Raw genomic sequence first — 18,412 nt, 5'->3', positions numbered from 1 at the left:
GGTGACTCACCACCCCGAGTGTGCGGTTGTGGGGTGGGTGTGCGGCCGCACACCCATGTGTACGGCCGTACATTCCTCCCATAAGGGTCTATGGCTTGAATGTTGTGCTGTGACTTGGAATAACTCGACTTAGAACCCAAACTTTGATTGTAATAGGCTTAGAATACTTTATCAAAGCCTTAAACGGTGTCAAAAGGTGGAAGAATCGAGTTTAACATTGATAGAACTGACCAATTGTACAAGATACAAGTTCCGGGTTGTCACATCATCCCCTCGTTAGAGGGAATTTCATCCCGAAATTCAAGAATAGAGATACAAATCATGGAGGAAAAAGATGGGGGTACTTCTGTTTCTTTGAATCCTCACTCTCCCAAGTGAATTCTGGTCCCCGCTTGGCATTCCAACGAACCTTCACTATCGGGATGTGACTTTGTTTTGTTTGTTTGACATTCGGATCCATGATTTCGATTGGTTCTTCTACGAAGTTGAGGTTCTCGTTGATTTCAATCTCATCGAGAGGAATCATAAGGGTCTCATCGGATAAACACTTCTTAAGATTCGAGATGTGGAAGACGGGATGGATGTTACTAAGCTCATGAGGTAAGCAGAGTTTGTATGCTTATAGCCTCCCCCTCCCCCCAAGGAGCTTCATCCCTAAAGAAGGTCTCCCTATATCCGTTGGAAATAAATCAGCATGAAACTTCCTACCATCACATGAGGGCCAAAAAATATCCGTTTTCTTGATGTTCAACCCAAAAAATCACCGTTTTCAAAATTTTATTTACTATTTATGTATCACTTAAAAAAATTGATCGTATGATTCGTATCACATAAGAAAAATAATACTAGAAAACTATCAAAAGGGTCACCAACACGTGTTATTATGAAATGATACAAACATTTTAAAGCAACCTAACTCGTAAAACCCTTGCTCCTATTTGGAGAGGAAAGTAACACTGCACTACTTTCCCCTCACCAATGGCGGTGTCGGCCTCTTCTTCCCACCTTCAATTTCAATCACTCTCTTTCGCCAAAACCCTAAATCAATATTCAAAGCCGATCACTCCCAAAACCTTAATTTCTTATAAACCCGGTTCCAAAACACTCGCTATCTGAGCTGTCATATCACAAAAACCTCCAGCAACTCAGAAATTTCAACATTGCTTCACCAAGAAAGATGATGGCTATTTGTATTGCGAGGGTCTTAAAGTTCAAGAAGTCATGGAGGCCGTTGAAAGAAGGCCCTTTTATCTCTACAGTAAACCTTAGATAACTAGAAACGTTGAGGCTTATAAAGATGCTTTGGAGGGACTGAATTCGATTATCGGATATGCAATTAAAGCCAATAACAACTTATTGATTTTACAACATTTGAAGAATTTGGGTTGTGGAGTTGTTTTGGTTAGTGGAAATGAGCTCAGATTGTCCATTCGTGCTGGTTTTGATCCTACAAGGTACTTCTTTTTCAGTTTCACGAACTAGTAAATATTGAATGTATACAAAAACCTAAGTCAAACTACAAGATCTAAGCAACCAACCAGCCCATGTCGCGCTGGACATAAACATCAATAACCCTAAATATCTCATTAATGATTGTAAAAAAAAAAGCTAAAGAAATCAGTCATAAATATTGAATGTATACAAAAACAACAATGATTTATTTTGCAATAAAAAAATATTAAGGGCTAAATGTGCAAAAAAATGTTAAGGATTAAATTTGTACAAAGTAAGAAATATAATACTTTTTAAGTCATTTTTCTCAGTTTACCTGGAATAGTTGATCGTAAGGCCCGGTGCGGGCGGACCAACCACATTGCAGACTCGAAGGATATGGCTAGACTCGGAGGGTGGACCAGGTGGACTGAAGGGCCGGTGCGGCGGACCAGTCACACAGTAGACCCGAAGTGCATGGTTGTTCTGTTCGGTTATGATATGTTATGCGTGGTATATGTGGTTGGTATTTTGGGGGTATCTCACTAAGCTTTCGAGCTTACAGTTGTGGTTTAATGTTTTTCAGGTATTTCCGGAGACCGTGGCAAGGCGAAGGCGTGATCGTACCGCTCCTCATGTTTATGTTTTATGTTATGGTTCTGGGCATACTCTGATAATAAATGTATTAAAAACCTTTTTGTAATAACTTAATGAAATTGGGATGTTTTTGAAAAGTTTAAATTGGCTTGAATTTTTAGAGTGTTACAAGTTGCTATCAGAGCCTTGGTTTGAGTGAATTGGAGGAACATTCGTGTGAATCCCGTCTCAAATCAAGGAGAGTTTTCAAAAGAGAATTTAAAATGGTTTTAAAAAAAATGAATGAAGGAGGACGTGGAGGTACAATCAGCCGGAGCCAGTAAGTAGCCCCAAAATATCATACAAGTTATTTGATTATGTGATATGATAGAACAACATACTAGTACTAGGATAGGGATCTCCAGGAATTGCATGATAGTATGGCCTGATTTGTGATGCTTGCTAGCCTAGGGTTTCTTTCTGTACGAGATTTCTAGTGATTACTCTAGGAGTGAGGGTTGATTGCTTGGTATGCCTGTTCTTCTATTTGGTTTTGTTATGATACTTGGTATAAATATAGGTAGGTGTGGAAGGTAGTATGGGCTCGTACTACTGAGAGCACATGACCCATATGCATACCAAGGAAGTCACAACCCCTAGGGCGGTGTTAAGAGTCAGTTCCCGGGTTAGTGGGAGGTATCTGATGTTTGCGGTATTTTTCAGTATGGTGGTTACGAGGCATGATGGGAGTGGATCAGGATCGGGATCGGGAGCAGGAGAGGGCAGTCAAGGTGGGTCAGCACCACCCGAAGTTATTGGTCAGATGAGCACAGACGAGTTGGATGCTAGGATTCGCAAGATCCTGCATGATAAGGTTGCTGCTATGTTCTGGGCCGAGTTGCCGGAACTGTTTGGTTCGATCAACACTGCCATGGTCGAGTATTTTGATGAGCGTTATACAACTCTTACAGAGACGGCTGTCGCGGCAGCTACAACGGCTGTAGCAGCGGCAGGGGGAGGAGCCGGTAGAGGTTTTCAGTATCGGGACTTCGTTAATACGAAGCCCCCTACCTTCGATGGAGTCCAGGACCCGATTGTGGCTATAAGATGGTTGTCAGACGTTGAGGGGTGTTTATTTACGTGTTCATGCCCTCCTAATCAGAGGGTGAGGTGTGCTCTAAACCTTTTGAGGCTCGGGGCGAAGGATTGGTGGAGATTGACCACAAGATCGTATTCTGATGCGCAACGAACTGTGGTTTCTTGGGATCAGTTTAGAGAAATGTTCAGTACTCGCTATGTTCCATGAGTTGAGAGGGAGAGATTAGCCCAGGAGTTCCTAGAGCTGAAGTAGGATTCCGAGTCGGTGACGGAGATCACCAGGATGTTCAGAGGGCGATGTTTTGCCTTGAGTTTGCTTCTGAGCAGGCCCAGATGTCCCGATATCTTAGCATGCTGAAGAAGGATATCAGGCAGTTTGTGTCTACGCAGAGGTGCGAGACATTGTTGGAGTTGCAGGAAGCCGCTAGGCGGCGTGAGTTGGAGATTAAGCTACAGTTGAGGGAGCAGAGGCTGGCCCCGACACAGTCGCAACCAGCATCGAAACGGTCCAAGATCGTTGATTTTAGTTTGGGCAGTCAGGGCAGCCGCACTTGTGGGAAGTGCGGGAAGGGTCACACCGGAGTTTGTAGGTATGGAAGTGTGTGCCGTAAGTGCGGGAGAGAGGGGCATTATGCGAGGGATTGTCGTCAGTCAGCCCCAGTTCAGGATATGAGAATTTGTTATCAGTGCCATCAGGTTGGTCACATAAGGGCCAACTGTCCACAACTTACTGCAGGACTGGTGCAGGCTCCAGCACCGGCCACATTGAGGATTACGGGTGGAGGTCAGGGTGGAGCAGAGCCCCCAAGGGCTCAGGGTCGTGCTTTTCAGCTTACCGCATAGGAGGTCAAGGCAGTGTCGGATGCAACTGCGGGTATGTTTCCTTTTTGATATTTGTTTATCTTGTGATTATTATGGAGTATTGTATATCTTCTAGCCTCGGTGATTTTGGTATTGTAATTGTTGTTCCTCGAGGGTTATGGTATGGTTAAGGGTCTTGGTATTAGGAGTTTCGTTGGTTATCATTCATAGGGTTTATCAGTGGGGAATCATGTTCTTGGTTAGAATGTCGGGTAGCACATGTGGTCTGAAGAATGGTTAGCTGAAGGTCGGACTTCTTTCATCTCCGAGATGATTGGTATTGATATAGGATTTTGTGAAGGTTGTTCGTTCTAGTGGGGATATGTTCGCGTGTAAGGGAATATGCTATGTAAGTACGTTAAGGGAGGTCGGTTATGGCAACTGGTGGCTGATAGTCAGAGCTCTAAGTGGGGAGAATTGGAAAATTCTCCAGAAGATCGACAAGCATGAGAGGTTGATTAGCTGTCTGGGATTCAGCAGCGGTTATGTCAGCCAATAGCGTAGACTGGTTTGAGCAAATGACATGCAAGCAGGGCGGGATACAGACCAAGGGTTTTGAAAAGGGCGATTGATGGTGAAAGGCCTAGGATCTGGCCGGGATTGAGTATGTAGTAAGGAGTTAGAGTTCGGAACCCCTAGAGGGCTAGAACAATGTGTATGGAAGAGAGCCGGGAAGGATAGTTCGGGATGAGATACGATAGTCTGAGCGGTCGGGGGAGACTGAAGACCTGTGGGCGTACCAGTCAGGCCGAAGGCTCGGAGAATGGTCCGGTCAGGCTGAAGGCCCTAGAGGGCGGTCCAGGCATGCGGAAGGTTCTGAGAGTGGTCCAGATTGGCTAAAGGTCTGGTAAGGCGGTCCAGTCATGCTAAAGACTCTGCATGTGTTGATGGATCTGTATGTGGAAATAGGATGAGTATGTTGCGATGTGATAGCATCGGAAGGTCTGGTCCCGGATATTGATTAGGATTAGTGGATGGTAGTGCCTGGACTCGAGAGTCCTTGCAAGCAGATTCAGAGTATGCAAGGTGCATGGGATAGCGGTTGGCTATAAGGGAATGGTGTAGCGTTGGGCGACCACTGTGACATTTGTCGTAGTGACAAGGCGTCCAAGTAGATTTCCTTGGATAAGGAAAAGGAAAGGTATGTAGCTCAGAGAGGGAGTGTAAGTTCACGGAAGTGAAAGCAGCAGCGTGGAGGTATGATTGAGATGTTCCAATCATGGTTGTTGAGTAGTGTGTTTGCGCTGGTGGTATAGAATCACATCCGGGTTGGATGTCTGCTGTGATCGCTGAAGGAATTCCGCGGGTATAGGGCCAAAGGGGCTCGAAAGGGGTGCGGGGATGGAATCTTGGATTTCCAGTTTGATTTTGGTCAAGGAATTATGTATGTAGTGGAAATTCATCCCGGGGGATGTTTGGAGGTGTCGTCAGTGTATCGGGTTTTCCCAACCCGAGGATGCTAGAACTAGTTCAGTGTGGGTATGAAATTGCGGAGGAGAACTCATGGGAGTTGCTCTGAGACTGAGGGATGTGTCATCCTGTCAGCATGGAGTGGATAAAGTTGGACTCAGATCGGGATTCCGATGGTTCAGGGTATTTCTAGCTCGTATGAGCCAAGTGATTGTTGTGATTTAGAGCGAGTGAAGTATCATGGAGTGGTACTCGGTTGATAAGTGTGGTTATCAGAGGATGAGGCCGGTAGCCGGCTTGAAGCGGTGGTCGGGACGCCGCAAGAAGAAAGTTGGATTTTGGGTTTCGATGGTTGTGTTTTGAGGAACCTGGTCTGGTTAATGCCATGAGGGGCATTGCGAGAGTAGTTCTGGAATTGTGTCACCATAGGCTTCGAGGATGAAGCCTAATTTAAGTGGGGGAGAATTGTAACATCCCGAGTTCAGGAGTGCAAGTTCAGGGTTCAAAATGTAAATGTGGAAGAGAAACTCTGCGAGTCCATGGTTAGACTCGTCGAGTTGAGTCGCATTCAGGTCGAGTGATAAGTGACCAACTCGGCGAGTCTCATGGGTGGACTCGGCGAGTTGGTGCTGTGTGGAGAAAACCCTAATGTTGGAGGATGAGCCCTATATAAAGGACATTATACCCTCTCCCCAGCCTCTTTACCCACTCTTGAAGTCCAGAAAACCCTAATGCACGTTTGTGAGTAATTTGAGAGCATTTGAACCTTGGAGAAGAGATTTTGGAAGAGATCTTGAAGAGTTAGGAGGCTTGGAGCAAGGGGCTTTGCTAGGATTCGGATTTCTCTTTTATTGGAGCTTCCTTTTGAGGTATTATTTCATTGCTTGGGCTGTTATTCATCTAGATTCATCGTTTTGGAGTATTTGGAAAGAATAGCTTGTGATATTTTGAGTTTGGAGGTTAGATCTGGGGTTGCTACCTCAGATCTGGAATGGAGAAGGTCTAGAGTGCATTAAAGTCCCTGTTCTTGAGTGATTGGTGAAGTCATATTGTCCCAAACCCTAACCCTAGAGTGTTATATGCTTAGATCTCTTTGGATTCACGTAAAGTTTGCCACTTTACGTGATGGATGGGTTGTATAAGGGTAGATCTATGGTTTGGATCATCTGCATGGCCTGGAAAGCTTCTATATGGATTACGATCTAGGGGTACTCGGCGAGTCACAAAGGTGTACTTGGCGAGTTGCATGAACGTGGGCAGGAACTCGACGAGTTGGAAGAACAACTCGGCGAGTTGGTTGAAGATAGCCTTGGACTCGGCGAGTCTGGTCTTGAGGTCCTAGCCTTTTCTGGTTAAGCTAAGAATCGGTGAGTCAAGGGATGACTCAGTGAGTTGAGATGGGATTTTCAGAGTTGAGGGACTCGGCGAGTCAGCGGGCTGACTCGGCGAGTAGGGTCAGTCATGAAGTTTGACTTTGACTAAGGACTTTGACTTTGACCAAGAGTTGGCCAGTTGACTTCCAAGGGCATTTTGGTAATTTTTGGTATTTATTGGGTTCAGTCTTTTGGAATTATTAGGGGTGGAGTTCGTGTCGGAGGTTGGAGCAGCGTGATCTTATCTTTTCAGTCAGCAGTTGCAAGGTGAGTTATCCTCACTATATCGATAGGGTCTAAGGTACCAAGGCCGACCCTTTATCGGATTTTAATCCGGGTATCATGTTATGTTGTTGCTTTGCTATGTTTGCATCCTGGTAGTTAGGATGGTATATGTTAGAGACCTGGTTAAGGTCAGTATCCTGGTATATAAGATGATGCTATGCTGGTGACCGGTTAGGTCGGTATTCTGTTTAGAGTATGTTATGTTATGTGATCTGCTATATCGGTTTGATTGGATGTGAATTGTTATATGATTGTATGTTTATGTGCACATGGTTGTTTAATTGGGGTTGGATTGAGGCGGGTCCTGCTTTGTGCTATAGGCCAACATACCCAGGGCGGACCGGTTGTTCTGAAGGCCCAGCGAGCGGTCCGGATAGGCTGTAGGCCCCACGAGGGCAGACCAGACGTGCCGAGGCTCAGAGAGTGGACCAGGCTGACTGAATGCCCGATGTGGGCGGACCAGTCATACTATAGACTTAGAGAGTGGACCAGGTGGGTTGAAAGCCCGGTGCGGGCGGACCAACCACACTGCAGACTCGAAGGATATGGCTAGACTCGGAGGGTGGACCAGGTGGACTGAAGGGCCGGTGCGGCGGACCAGTCACACAGTAGACCCGAAGTGCATGGCTGTTCTGTTTGGTTATGTTATGTTTGATGGGTTTTGGTCATAAGACATCCTATGTGCTCATACAAACCCTAATGCTTGGATCTAGGTTTCTCTATTGTACATGCTTTGAATCCAAGACTATAAACCCTAATTCTAGCATACATATAATCATATTAACATGAGAATAAGTTTATAGTGTTACCTTGATTGTTATGTAGCAATAACAATCCCAAATCTCCTTGTATTGACTTTGGAATGCTTAGAGTCACAAGTGTCACTCCTCTAATGGTTCACAAACACCATAAGCAAATGGAGAAGGTATAAAGAAAGAAGTGAGAGGTTAGAATTTGTATCTAGGACCTCTTGGAAAGGGATACACGAATTCATGGCCCTAGGGGTGTTTATATAGGTGTAGAGATAGGGTTTCAGTCATTATCCTTATCTAGTTGATTATCCATTAAGCAACCAATAAGATAATCCTTGAATCCTTATCATACTCGAATTCTAAGGCTTTCCAACCTTAAATTCATCCACCATATAAATAAGATAATCCTTACCTTATTTTGTAACTATCACATAATTACAAATCAGCCCCTCTAGTTTAATTAATTACATTTGATCACAAAACTAATTCTTAATTAATTATTGACCAATATTAATTAAACAAATATGATTTCTCCTTTAATATATTATTCTTATAACATATTAATAAATCATATTATCCTCTCTCTCTTTATTCATTTCTCCAATCAAGTTGCTTTGGTGAAGGCAACCCAAAAGGACCATGCACCATCGGGTCAAGTACATACCAAAATAGTTATGGACTTAGACACTAATCCAACAATGTTATGCGTGGTATATGTGGTTGGTATTTTAGGGGTATCTCACTAAGCTTTCGGGCTTACAGTTGTGGTTTAATTTTTTTCAGGTATTTCCGGAGACCGTGGCAAGGCGAAGGCGTGATCATACCGCTCCTCATGTTTATGTTTTATGTTATGGATCTGGGCATACTCTGATAATAAATGTATTGAAAACCTTTTTGTAATAACTTAATGAAATTGGGATGTTTTTGAAAAGTTTAAATTGGCTTGAAATTTTAGAGTGTTACAGATTTTCTATACATGCGTTTTCGTGCTTTGCCACTTTGCACACAACGACTTTCAAAGTGGCATGCCCTGTTGTGAAACCCCCCGCTCCTCAAACCAACGAGAGGAGAGACCCCAGTAGGATCCACACACACGTGCTTCCCTCCTACCCATCCAAAGACCAAAATGTCAGTCGATCGAAGTGTGGACCTTCCATCCTGCGAGTTCGTCAAAAAGTTCATTGGCGCTTCTTTTTTCGCAGAAATACCAGCATGCCGACAAGCATCAACGAGAACATCCCTGATGACATCATGTCTATACTTGAAACCAGGGAGCTCTCTACAATGAACCGTATGTTCCCCAAAGGTATCCAAGCATGCCTTGCGACAAACTGGACATATCTTGTCAATTGAGAATAAAGGAATCATGATGTGGTAATGAAGGATAGTTCGGTACTCCACAGGAGACATATATTGACCAAGGCCATTAATATGGATAGTTAACAGAAAAACCTGAGCATGAGAAGCCCGCAGACACTCAAATACTGTTTTCTATCTAATAGTCATGTCGACTTCGACTTCCACATCTTTGACGATTTTGCTAAAAAGGGTACACGTCAATGTTTTTTGGGATTTAGGGGGGGGGGGGGTGTCCTTATTAGTGAAATTGCTACAGTCGAATCCCGAAATCGTATCGCGAAGACGAGTCATAACACATAGGTAATCTGAGTCCATACCACATATGCCACTGTAACGTAAGATGTGGTCTTGTAATGCCTAAGTTTGGGCCCTCGCGGCTACAAATGCATAGGAGGAAACCTCATATGCCGAGTACAAACCCAAACCACTGAAACGAATAGGTAAGGAAGCCAGACGCCCGTGAATGTCTCCAAAGAAGGGGCCTCCACATACCATCATATCTTCGACAGACCTACGCAATCCTTTGTCAAAGAACAAAGCTGCCTCTTCTATGTGTACTGAATGACATGTCCTTAAACCAAAGAAAAGTTTTGCAATGCCCATATATGATCGAAGCAAAATGAGCTCACTCTGTGGGTCACATAGTTGTGGAAGAAGGCCCATCAAATCAACATCATTGTCCGTTCTCTTCATGGCCAACCCGCTAATAAACGCTGCGTCTCTGCTAACAGTCCTCCAAGGAGCTTCACTCCTAAAAAAGGTCTCCCTATATCCGTTGGAAATAAATCGACACGAAACTTCCTACCATCACAGGAGTCCTAAAAAATCTGTGTTTTCTTGATGTTCAACCCAAAAATTCTCGGCTTTCAAAAATTTATTACTATTTATATCACATAAGAAAAATAATACTAGAAAACAATCAAAGGGTTACCAACAACACGTGTTATTATTAAATGATACAAACGTTTTAAAGCAACCTAACTCGTAAAAACCCTTGCTCCTATTTGGAGAGGAAACACTGCACTACTTTCCCCTCACCAATGGCGGCGGCGGCCTCTTCTTCCCACCTTCAATTTCAATCACTCTCTTTCGCCAAAACCCTAAATCAATCTTCAAAGCCGATCACTCCCAAAACCTTAATTTCTTATAAACCCGGTTCCAAAACGCTCGCTATCCGAGCTGTCATATCACAAAAACCTCCAGCAACTCAGAAATTTCAACATTGCTTCACCAAGAAAGACGATGGCTATTTGTATTGTGAGGGTCTTAAAGTTCAAGAAGTCATGGAGGCCGTTGAAAGAAGGCCCTTTTATCTCTACAGTAAACCTCAGATAACTAGAAACGTCGAGGCTTATAAGGAAGCTTTGGAGGGACTGAATTCGATTATCGGATATGCAATTAAAGCCAATAACAACTTCTTGATTTTACAACATTTGAAGAATTTGGGTTGTGGGGCTGTATTGGTTAGTGGAAATGAACTCAGATTAGCCATTCGTGCTGGTTTTGATCCTACCAGGTACTTATTTTTCAGTTTCATGAACTAGTAATAACTATTTGGCGAAAATTGATTCGATTTGTGTGTGGTTTGATGCGAATAATAGATGCATTTTTAATGGAAACGGGAAGCTTTTGGATGATCTTGTTCTTGCTGCTCAAGAAGGCGTATTTGTCAACATTGACAGTGAATTCGATTTGGATAACATTGTTTCTGCTGCAAGAATCGCAGGGAAGAAGGTTAATGTATTGCTTAGAATCAATCCAGATGTCGACCCTCAGGTTTGTGATTCCCTTTCTCACATCGAATTCAAAAATCTTTCATCTCTATAACACCAATAACTCAATATCTACAATCGATTTCAAATAGGTCCATCCTTATGTTGCAACTGGAAACAAAAACTCCAAATTCGGTATAAGAAACGAGAAATTACAATGGTTTCTAGATGCTGTGAAGTCATACCCCGATGAACTTACGCTAGTTGGCGCTCATTGCCATCTTGGATCCACCATCACCAAGGTATTGTAAATGTAAAACATCATATTATCATCTACCCTTTTGTGCTGACCATGGTTTGACTTTGACCGTTTTTTTAGGTTGACATTTTCAGAGATGCTGCATCAATTATGGTGAAGTTTATAGACGAAATTCGAGCTCAAGGATTTGATATTAATTATTTAAATATCGGAGGTGGTCTTGGGATTGATTATTATCATACTGGTACTGTTCTTCCTACACCCAGGGATCTCATTGACACAGTAAGCGTTACATATACATATATATATATATATTTTATATAATTTAAATAATTGATATGAAATCGTTTATATTGTTTTTATGTTTGATTTGGTTAAGGTTAGGGAGTTGGTTTTGTCGCGAAATCTTAATCTGATAATTGAACCTGGGAGGTCGCTAATTGCAAATACTTGTTGTCTTGTGAATCGTGTCACGGGTGTGAAAACAAATGGCACAAAGAACTTTATTGTGATTGATGGAAGCATGGCTGAACTTATTCGCCCTAGTCTATATGATGCTTATCAAGTAAGATTTTCTCATTTGTATAATAAGGAAATATTCGTAAATGGTTGGTGTCTTAATGCATTAAGCCATTTCTTTTTTTGGCTTAATCCATTAAATCAACTTGTCCAGTTCCATTAAAAAAAAAAATATATATTAAGTGCTTAACGTTTTTTAGAATATTGATTTTAGTTTTAAATTTAATATAAATGTAGCACATAGAATTGGTTTCACCTCCATCACCTGATTCTGCGGTTTCAACCTTTGATGTGGTGGGCCCCGTTTGCGAGTCAGCTGATTTCTTGGGGAAGGACAGGGACCTTCCTTCTCCTGCCAGTGTACATTCTACCTCCGTTGTTCTTTATTAATATAATTTTTTTTTTAGCATTTTGATTTTCTGTATAATAATGATTAATGATGAGAATTTGATGTTTACAGGGTTCTGGGCTTGTAGTTCATGATGCAGGTGCATACTGCATGAGCATGGCATCAACTTACAACCTCAAGATGCGTCCACCTGAGTATTGGGTATGTTTTTTCATCTTTGACTTTTCAAGTCAAACACCATATTTTAATTTGTAATTGTTTATTTTTCACCTAGAGTTTGCATCTATTTGTTTGATGGAAGGAAGGGATAAAGATGAGAATTTTGGATTTGAACAATGCACAATTTGACTATTGAAAGTCAACATGAATTGATTTTTTGTGAATGTTGTTAATGAAGGTTGATGAAGATGGATCTGTGGCGAAAATTAGGCATGGGGAGACATTTGAAGATCATATGAGATACTTTGAGGGACTCTAGATCTTAATCTAACTTTGATGGAAGGCCTTCATCTTTTACTCTGTTTTTGTATCTCGGATTCATGAATTTTAAGGTTTCAAGTTCTGGTAATGTCGAATTCCTTTTTTTTTTTTTTTTTTTTTTGCGATGTTTTGAAGTTGTAGTGTAATTCACTTGTGGGTTTTTAAGTTGGAGTCTGAATTCACATGTTATCGTATTATCAACATGGTATTTGATGTGAATTTTAAGTATAAGTTTATATTTATAAGTATAATTAATTTTTAGATTTTATATGATCCTTAAAATGTTTTTTGTTGTAGACTTAGGTGTTGTTTGTTTTTTTTTTGTGACAAAATGTCTGCAGTCTGTGGACCACATCAGTAGATCTCTGCAATAGAAGAGGTGGACCAAACGTCTGCAGTTTGGAAAAAGAAGACCGTTTGTTTTTTAACATCTGCGGACTAATAAACTGAAATCTAAATAAAATGTTTTTATTTTTATAATTATGGTGTTTATATTTATTTTTATATGGTGTTTATATTTTATGTTTAATTTGGATTTTATATGGTGTTTATATTTATTTTTATAATTATTTAAGAAGTTGATTTGGCTATTTATTTATAAAACAGAACATTGAATTCAACAAAAATTAATACATAAGGGTAAAATGGTCATTTTATAGTTTAGCACAAAAATTAAGAAGTTCCAACCAAACAGCATGTTAAAAATTCAGATCTTAATAATTCAGATAATAATTCAGATTCTAACAAACAGCCCCTTAGGTATAAATGATATTTTGTGCTACTACTTAATTTATGTCATTAAACTTTTATTTGTTTATCGTTGTAACAAATGCTTTTGACCATAAAACAGATTACTCCATCGTTGGAAACTTCATAAATTAAAAATAGTTGTTTTGTATATATTAATGGATGCTATTTTGTTATGTAATTCATGAGTGTTAATTAAAAATACAATGGTCTATCATGAGATATTAAAATTTGATAGGCCAAATAAAGATAAACCGGGAAGTTATCGTGAAAGCCAAAGACAAAAGCAGTATCAGACAGAACTCTAAACATGTTACCGTTCATAAGTCATATGTATTTTAATTGTGTATATATATATATATATATATATATATATATATATATATATATATATATATATATATATATATATATATATATATATATATATAGGCTTAGGTTGTTTTGTTTTTACTGAGTATTGTGTGACAAAATGCACAAATCTGGACCAATGGATGAAATTAATCAATGAACATGATTTGAGGGTGTATGATATTACATTGGGGTAACATGTAGCATATAATCACACAATTTTAAGCAAAAGGGTATTTTAGACAATTAACTACATTTATAAAAGGAAATTTTCGGATTTTTAGGGATGATTAATTTTCCTAATTTAAAAAAAATCTGAATTTTTTAATTAATTCAATTTCAAATGTTTACCGATTTTATTCTGTCAGAATATTATTTGTTAGAATGATGCTCTTTCAGAATTTTATTCTAATTGAATATTATTTTGTTAGAATGATGCTCTTTCAGAATTTTATTCTAATATAATATTATTGAAGAAAAACAAAATTTTTGGATCGAATGTTGAAAAATAACAACATTCTAATATATTCTTATACATCCAAACTTAAATACAAATTCATACATATTCTTATAGACTAAAATCTTTATACATTTTAATATAATTATACATATTCTAAAAGAATATCAAGGTCTTCAACGCCTTCTTCCAGTCATTCCTATCACAAATACAACAAAAACTAATAATTGTTAAAAAAAACATGTTACTTACAATTAACTATCACTTAATATATTCTGATAGAATACATAGAATATGATATAATGCTCAATTATCCATTCGCATCTTGGTCTCAATTATTTTCGCATATGAGATCAAAATAAATTGAGTTCGCATCTGGGTTTCAAAACTAATTTCGCATTTGGATTAATTGGATTAAGAATGCGAATGTGATTAAGGTTGAAATTCAGTTCGCATTTGGTTGATTGGGGTTAAAAATGCGAAGTCACATGTGAAGAGTGAATATGCGAAGTGAATATGCGAAGCACTCGTTCAATGAAGAAAACAAAAGTTTCGCATTTGGTCCTGTTCTTTTCAAGAAATAACTCAAATAGCCCAACTTCGCAAGTTTGAAGAACATGCAGAAATTGTAAAAACGAATACCTGTAGTTTCGCATTTTTGACAGTTTATACCCAACTTCGCAACTGGGGTCATAAAATGATAGAATAAATTCTGATAGAATATATATAGAATACATTCAAAGGTATTATAATACATTCTGACAGAATACATCGATTTTATTATGATAGAATAAATTCTGATAGAATATATAGAATACATTCAAAGGTATTATATTTACAGCTAGTAATTCCGACAGAATGCATGCCACAAGGTTAAATTCTTTAAATACTCTTTCAGACATTTCAACAAACACTTGTTAGACATTATCATCGAACAAGCCAAAAACCATATTTGATTTACTTGCAATAGTTTACATATAAACATAATTTCCAGCAACATGATTTAGAATGCATACCACAAGGTTCAAAGAGTAAATTAATTTGTGTTGATGAAAAATAAAAAGGCACAAACAACCTAGAATTGTATTCCGTAACCGAAAGAAAAACAAAATATATGGCAGACCCATTAAAGCATAGAAACGTGGTTTTCATATAAGATTTGAAAACATTATTTTGTAAGAAAGAAGAGCATCCACATAAAAGAAATTGAAACTCATCAACTTGAACACATGAATAAAGAATGTTACTTACATTATAAGGCCCTGATACAAGAGCTGGAACCATACGAACTAACATCTTTTTCTATGCTTCCTTCTAACTGAAAGTGACTCATTAAGCAAGAAAGAACAAATTTTGGAATAAGTAACTGAAGTTCACTGAGACATTTTAACAAACAATTGGTGTGCAAATCGGAATATTTTCAATTCCACCAACAGTTCACTAAGACAGCAAGTTGGAATATTTTCAATTCTACATAACTAAAGAACTTACTATCTAAATATGACATTTTTTAACAAAAAAGAAAAGTTACCCGGATCTGATCGATGGTGTGTGCCATGTGTCTCGTTACTAATCTTTGTAGAAAAATCAATCATATGCCGTGAAGATGATGACTGTGTTGCATGTAGTATATGAAGATGATGAAGAAAATGTCGACGACGGCATAGGGTTAATTATTTGGAGACTTGAAAATGATAAGGTTTATAAAAAAAACTGCACACGTGATTTAAGGGACCACCATTCGACTTCCCTGAATTGTTTGATGCCTTCTCGATTTGATGAAGACGATGATGAGGACCGAAGTCCCTTTCTCAGCCCACCCTACAAATCTATTTGACCCTCACTAGTGCCCTTGATTTTTGACTGCTCCCATTCGATCGTTCCTTATTCCCGATCTGTTGAAGAAGACGCGTCCCCTCTTTGTGCATTTAGGGTTGTGGATATGATGATTTTAAATAAGCAAAACAGTAGTAGACGTGATTTAAGGGATATACCAAATATATAAGAATTTATTTTTAGTTTATAAAAACAAAATGACCCATCTACCCTTTTTTTACATTAATGATTTATTTATTTTTCTTGAATTCTTATTGGTGCATTTAGGCACACAATAGTTGCTAAAAACATTTGAACCTAATTCTATATAACGAAAAAATATGAACAAAATTGAAAGTTTGTTTCCCTCTAAAAAGTTCAATGACTAAATGTGAACAAACTTCCTCTTGTATTATGTTTTAGCAAATTATTTATTTTTATTAAATTGTAGCAACATTTGTTGATGAAGAAATCTATGAAATAGAAAAAAAACAAAAAAACAAAAAAACAAAACCCTGAAAATATATTTAAAAAAAACAAAAAACCAAAACCGAAATACAAAACCAATGGTTTGACATTTTCCAAAATAAAAAATCAAAATTTCCAATCTGATTTTGGTTTTACAAAAAAATGAACCATTCTCACTGATGTGAATTATGACCATTGGTTTGGCATGCGAAATTTGTGACATCCCATGAATATGTAGTTACAACATCGTCTGAACTCGTAATTCATAGTAAGGGGTTAGAGTATCATCGCATGAATACGTAGTTACAACATCACCTGAACTCGTAATTCATCACCTACAGGTTATGGGCATGCTGATGTTTCCATTGTGTTGTCTAGAATAGTCCGTGATCGCCATCTATACTTTGGTAGATAACTACATCGCCACATTGCTGGTTAAGGTTATGGTATCTCCTTTCATCCTACATCACATATTCATCATCATCTATATACCTAATTATCATCACCTTTCTATCATCACATATCTCTAATCATTTTATTTCATCACACACCAACTATTTCATCTACCCATGTTTCATCCGCAACATATTTGTAGATATAAAATAAATATACCGTTTAAATCTTTTAAAACATGTATAAAATCATTCATCCAACATGGACAGCAAGTATTCAAATAATATGCACACATAGCACGTAATTTATATAAAATACTTCATATCTATGTGTAAGATGAAAGTAACCATATCTACCATAAAAATCCCATAAATGCTTCCTAACTTCGAACCCCAAGGTTTACTCTACTAAAGCTTTATATTCTTGGCTCTCTGAACCTAGAAGGGTCCAGATCTATCACACCAAAAAGCTCAAGATAGCTCTTCCTCTCACTCTACACACTCAAGCTCGCTAGGGTTCTCACTTATGGGAAAGGTAGTGGCAATTGAAGGCCATAAGTGCCTTTAAATATGGCTCGGGCCCAAAGATTTAGGGTTTCTGCCGACAGCGCAGACTCGTCGAGTCGCCTCACCGACTTGTCGAGTCCATTCATTAATCCGAGTCATCAGTCGCGACCTTACTCGACGAGTTGAGGCGTCAACTCGCCGAGTCTCTCTTCTTAACTCAAAAGAAAAATACTTAAATTATGATACCTGGAAATCCGGATGTTGCATTTTGTTTTTTTATTTCATAGATTTATTTATCAACAAATGTTGCTACAATTAAACAAAAATAAATAATTTTGCTAAAACATAATACAATAGGAAATTTGTTCACATTTAGTCATTGAACTTTTTAGAGGGAAACAAACTTTCGATTTTGTTCACATTTAGTCACTAAACTTTTTTTCGTTATCTATTTGCCACTAAACTATTGAAACTGTTAACATTTTACCCTTATGACCGGTAACAGCCGGTCATAAGGGTAAAATGTGAACAATTTTAATAGTTCAATGACAAATAGATAACGAAAAAAAGTTTAGTGACTAAATGTGATAAAAATCGAAAGTTCGTTACCCTTTTAAATCATTATCCCTTATATATATATATATATATATATATATATATATATATATATCACTTTAGTTATAATGTTATATTACTATTTATGTTTTAAAAAATATAAATGTAATTCATATATTTAAGCATGGTGTTAATAACACTACATTGTGAAAATCACTTCTCAATCACACCTCATGCGGCTCAACCACGAATTAGATCAAAATAGATAAACGAGTCAACCTGGCGCCAACTCATATATCTAATAGGTTGGGTTTTAAATCTCAACTCGTTTAAGTAAACATGTTAAATTAGATTGAGTTCTTCAACTCATTTAATAAATGGGTTCAACCCGAACCCAATTCAGGTCGACCATTATCAGCTCTAGTGAGATAAAATTGTCTCGTGAGTACATGGGTTTTAACATAGAAAATAACATTTCAAATGTTAACCCACTTTTCCCAACAAAACACATCCAATAACAAATACCAATTAAGCAACCATTTTATGAGTCGTGTATGCAAGTAAGAAGTTCATGCCCTTAAATTGGTATATACTTGAATTAAAAGCAAAATCATTTTGGATTGCCCTCAAAGCTCGTTATTGACTAGAATGATTTT

At 38.5% G+C, this 18,412-nt stretch overlaps 1 protein-coding gene and 1 long non-coding RNA gene across 3 annotated transcripts; one reads left to right on the top strand and one right to left on the bottom strand.

The window, feature by feature from the left end:
• The first annotated feature begins 10,123 nt into the window (after positions 1-10,123).
• Positions 10,124-12,944, top strand: LOC145034744 (diaminopimelate decarboxylase 1, chloroplastic-like). Of its 2 annotated transcripts, XR_013678200.1 has the most exons (9): positions 10,124-10,661; positions 10,747-10,921; positions 11,010-11,159; positions 11,237-11,398; positions 11,496-11,681; positions 11,873-11,995; positions 12,096-12,185; positions 12,382-12,548; positions 12,806-12,944. XR_013678200.1 is itself a non-coding variant. In XM_078983249.1 (8 exons), the coding sequence occupies exons 1-8, from the start codon at positions 10,186-10,188 to the stop codon at positions 12,460-12,462; spliced, it is 1,443 nt and encodes a 480-aa protein (XP_078839375.1). In that variant the 5' UTR covers positions 10,124-10,185; the 3' UTR covers positions 12,463-12,732. The 2 variants fall into 2 exon arrangements, 1 of the variants encoding a protein (XP_078839375.1); XM_078983249.1 differs by lacking the exon at positions 12,806-12,944 and having other exon boundaries at positions 12,382-12,732.
• Positions 12,945-14,011: 1,067 nt separating this feature from the next.
• Positions 14,012-15,989, bottom strand: LOC145034743 (uncharacterized). Its single transcript, XR_013678199.1, has 3 exons — positions 15,551-15,989; positions 15,271-15,337; positions 14,012-14,218 (listed from the first exon to the last, which is right to left on the bottom strand). It is a non-coding gene; the product is annotated as an uncharacterized LOC145034743 (long non-coding RNA).
• Between the last annotated feature and the right edge of the window lie 2,423 nt (positions 15,990-18,412).

This window comes from Lactuca saligna, chromosome 3 (assembly GCF_052625555.1).
Source record: "Lactuca saligna cultivar CGN05327 chromosome 3, ASM5262555v1, whole genome shotgun sequence".
Taxonomy (NCBI): Eukaryota; Viridiplantae; Streptophyta; class Magnoliopsida; order Asterales; family Asteraceae; genus Lactuca; species Lactuca saligna.
The sequence above is the reverse complement of the archived record's forward strand: the minus strand, read 5'-3'. Positions and strand labels throughout refer to the sequence as shown.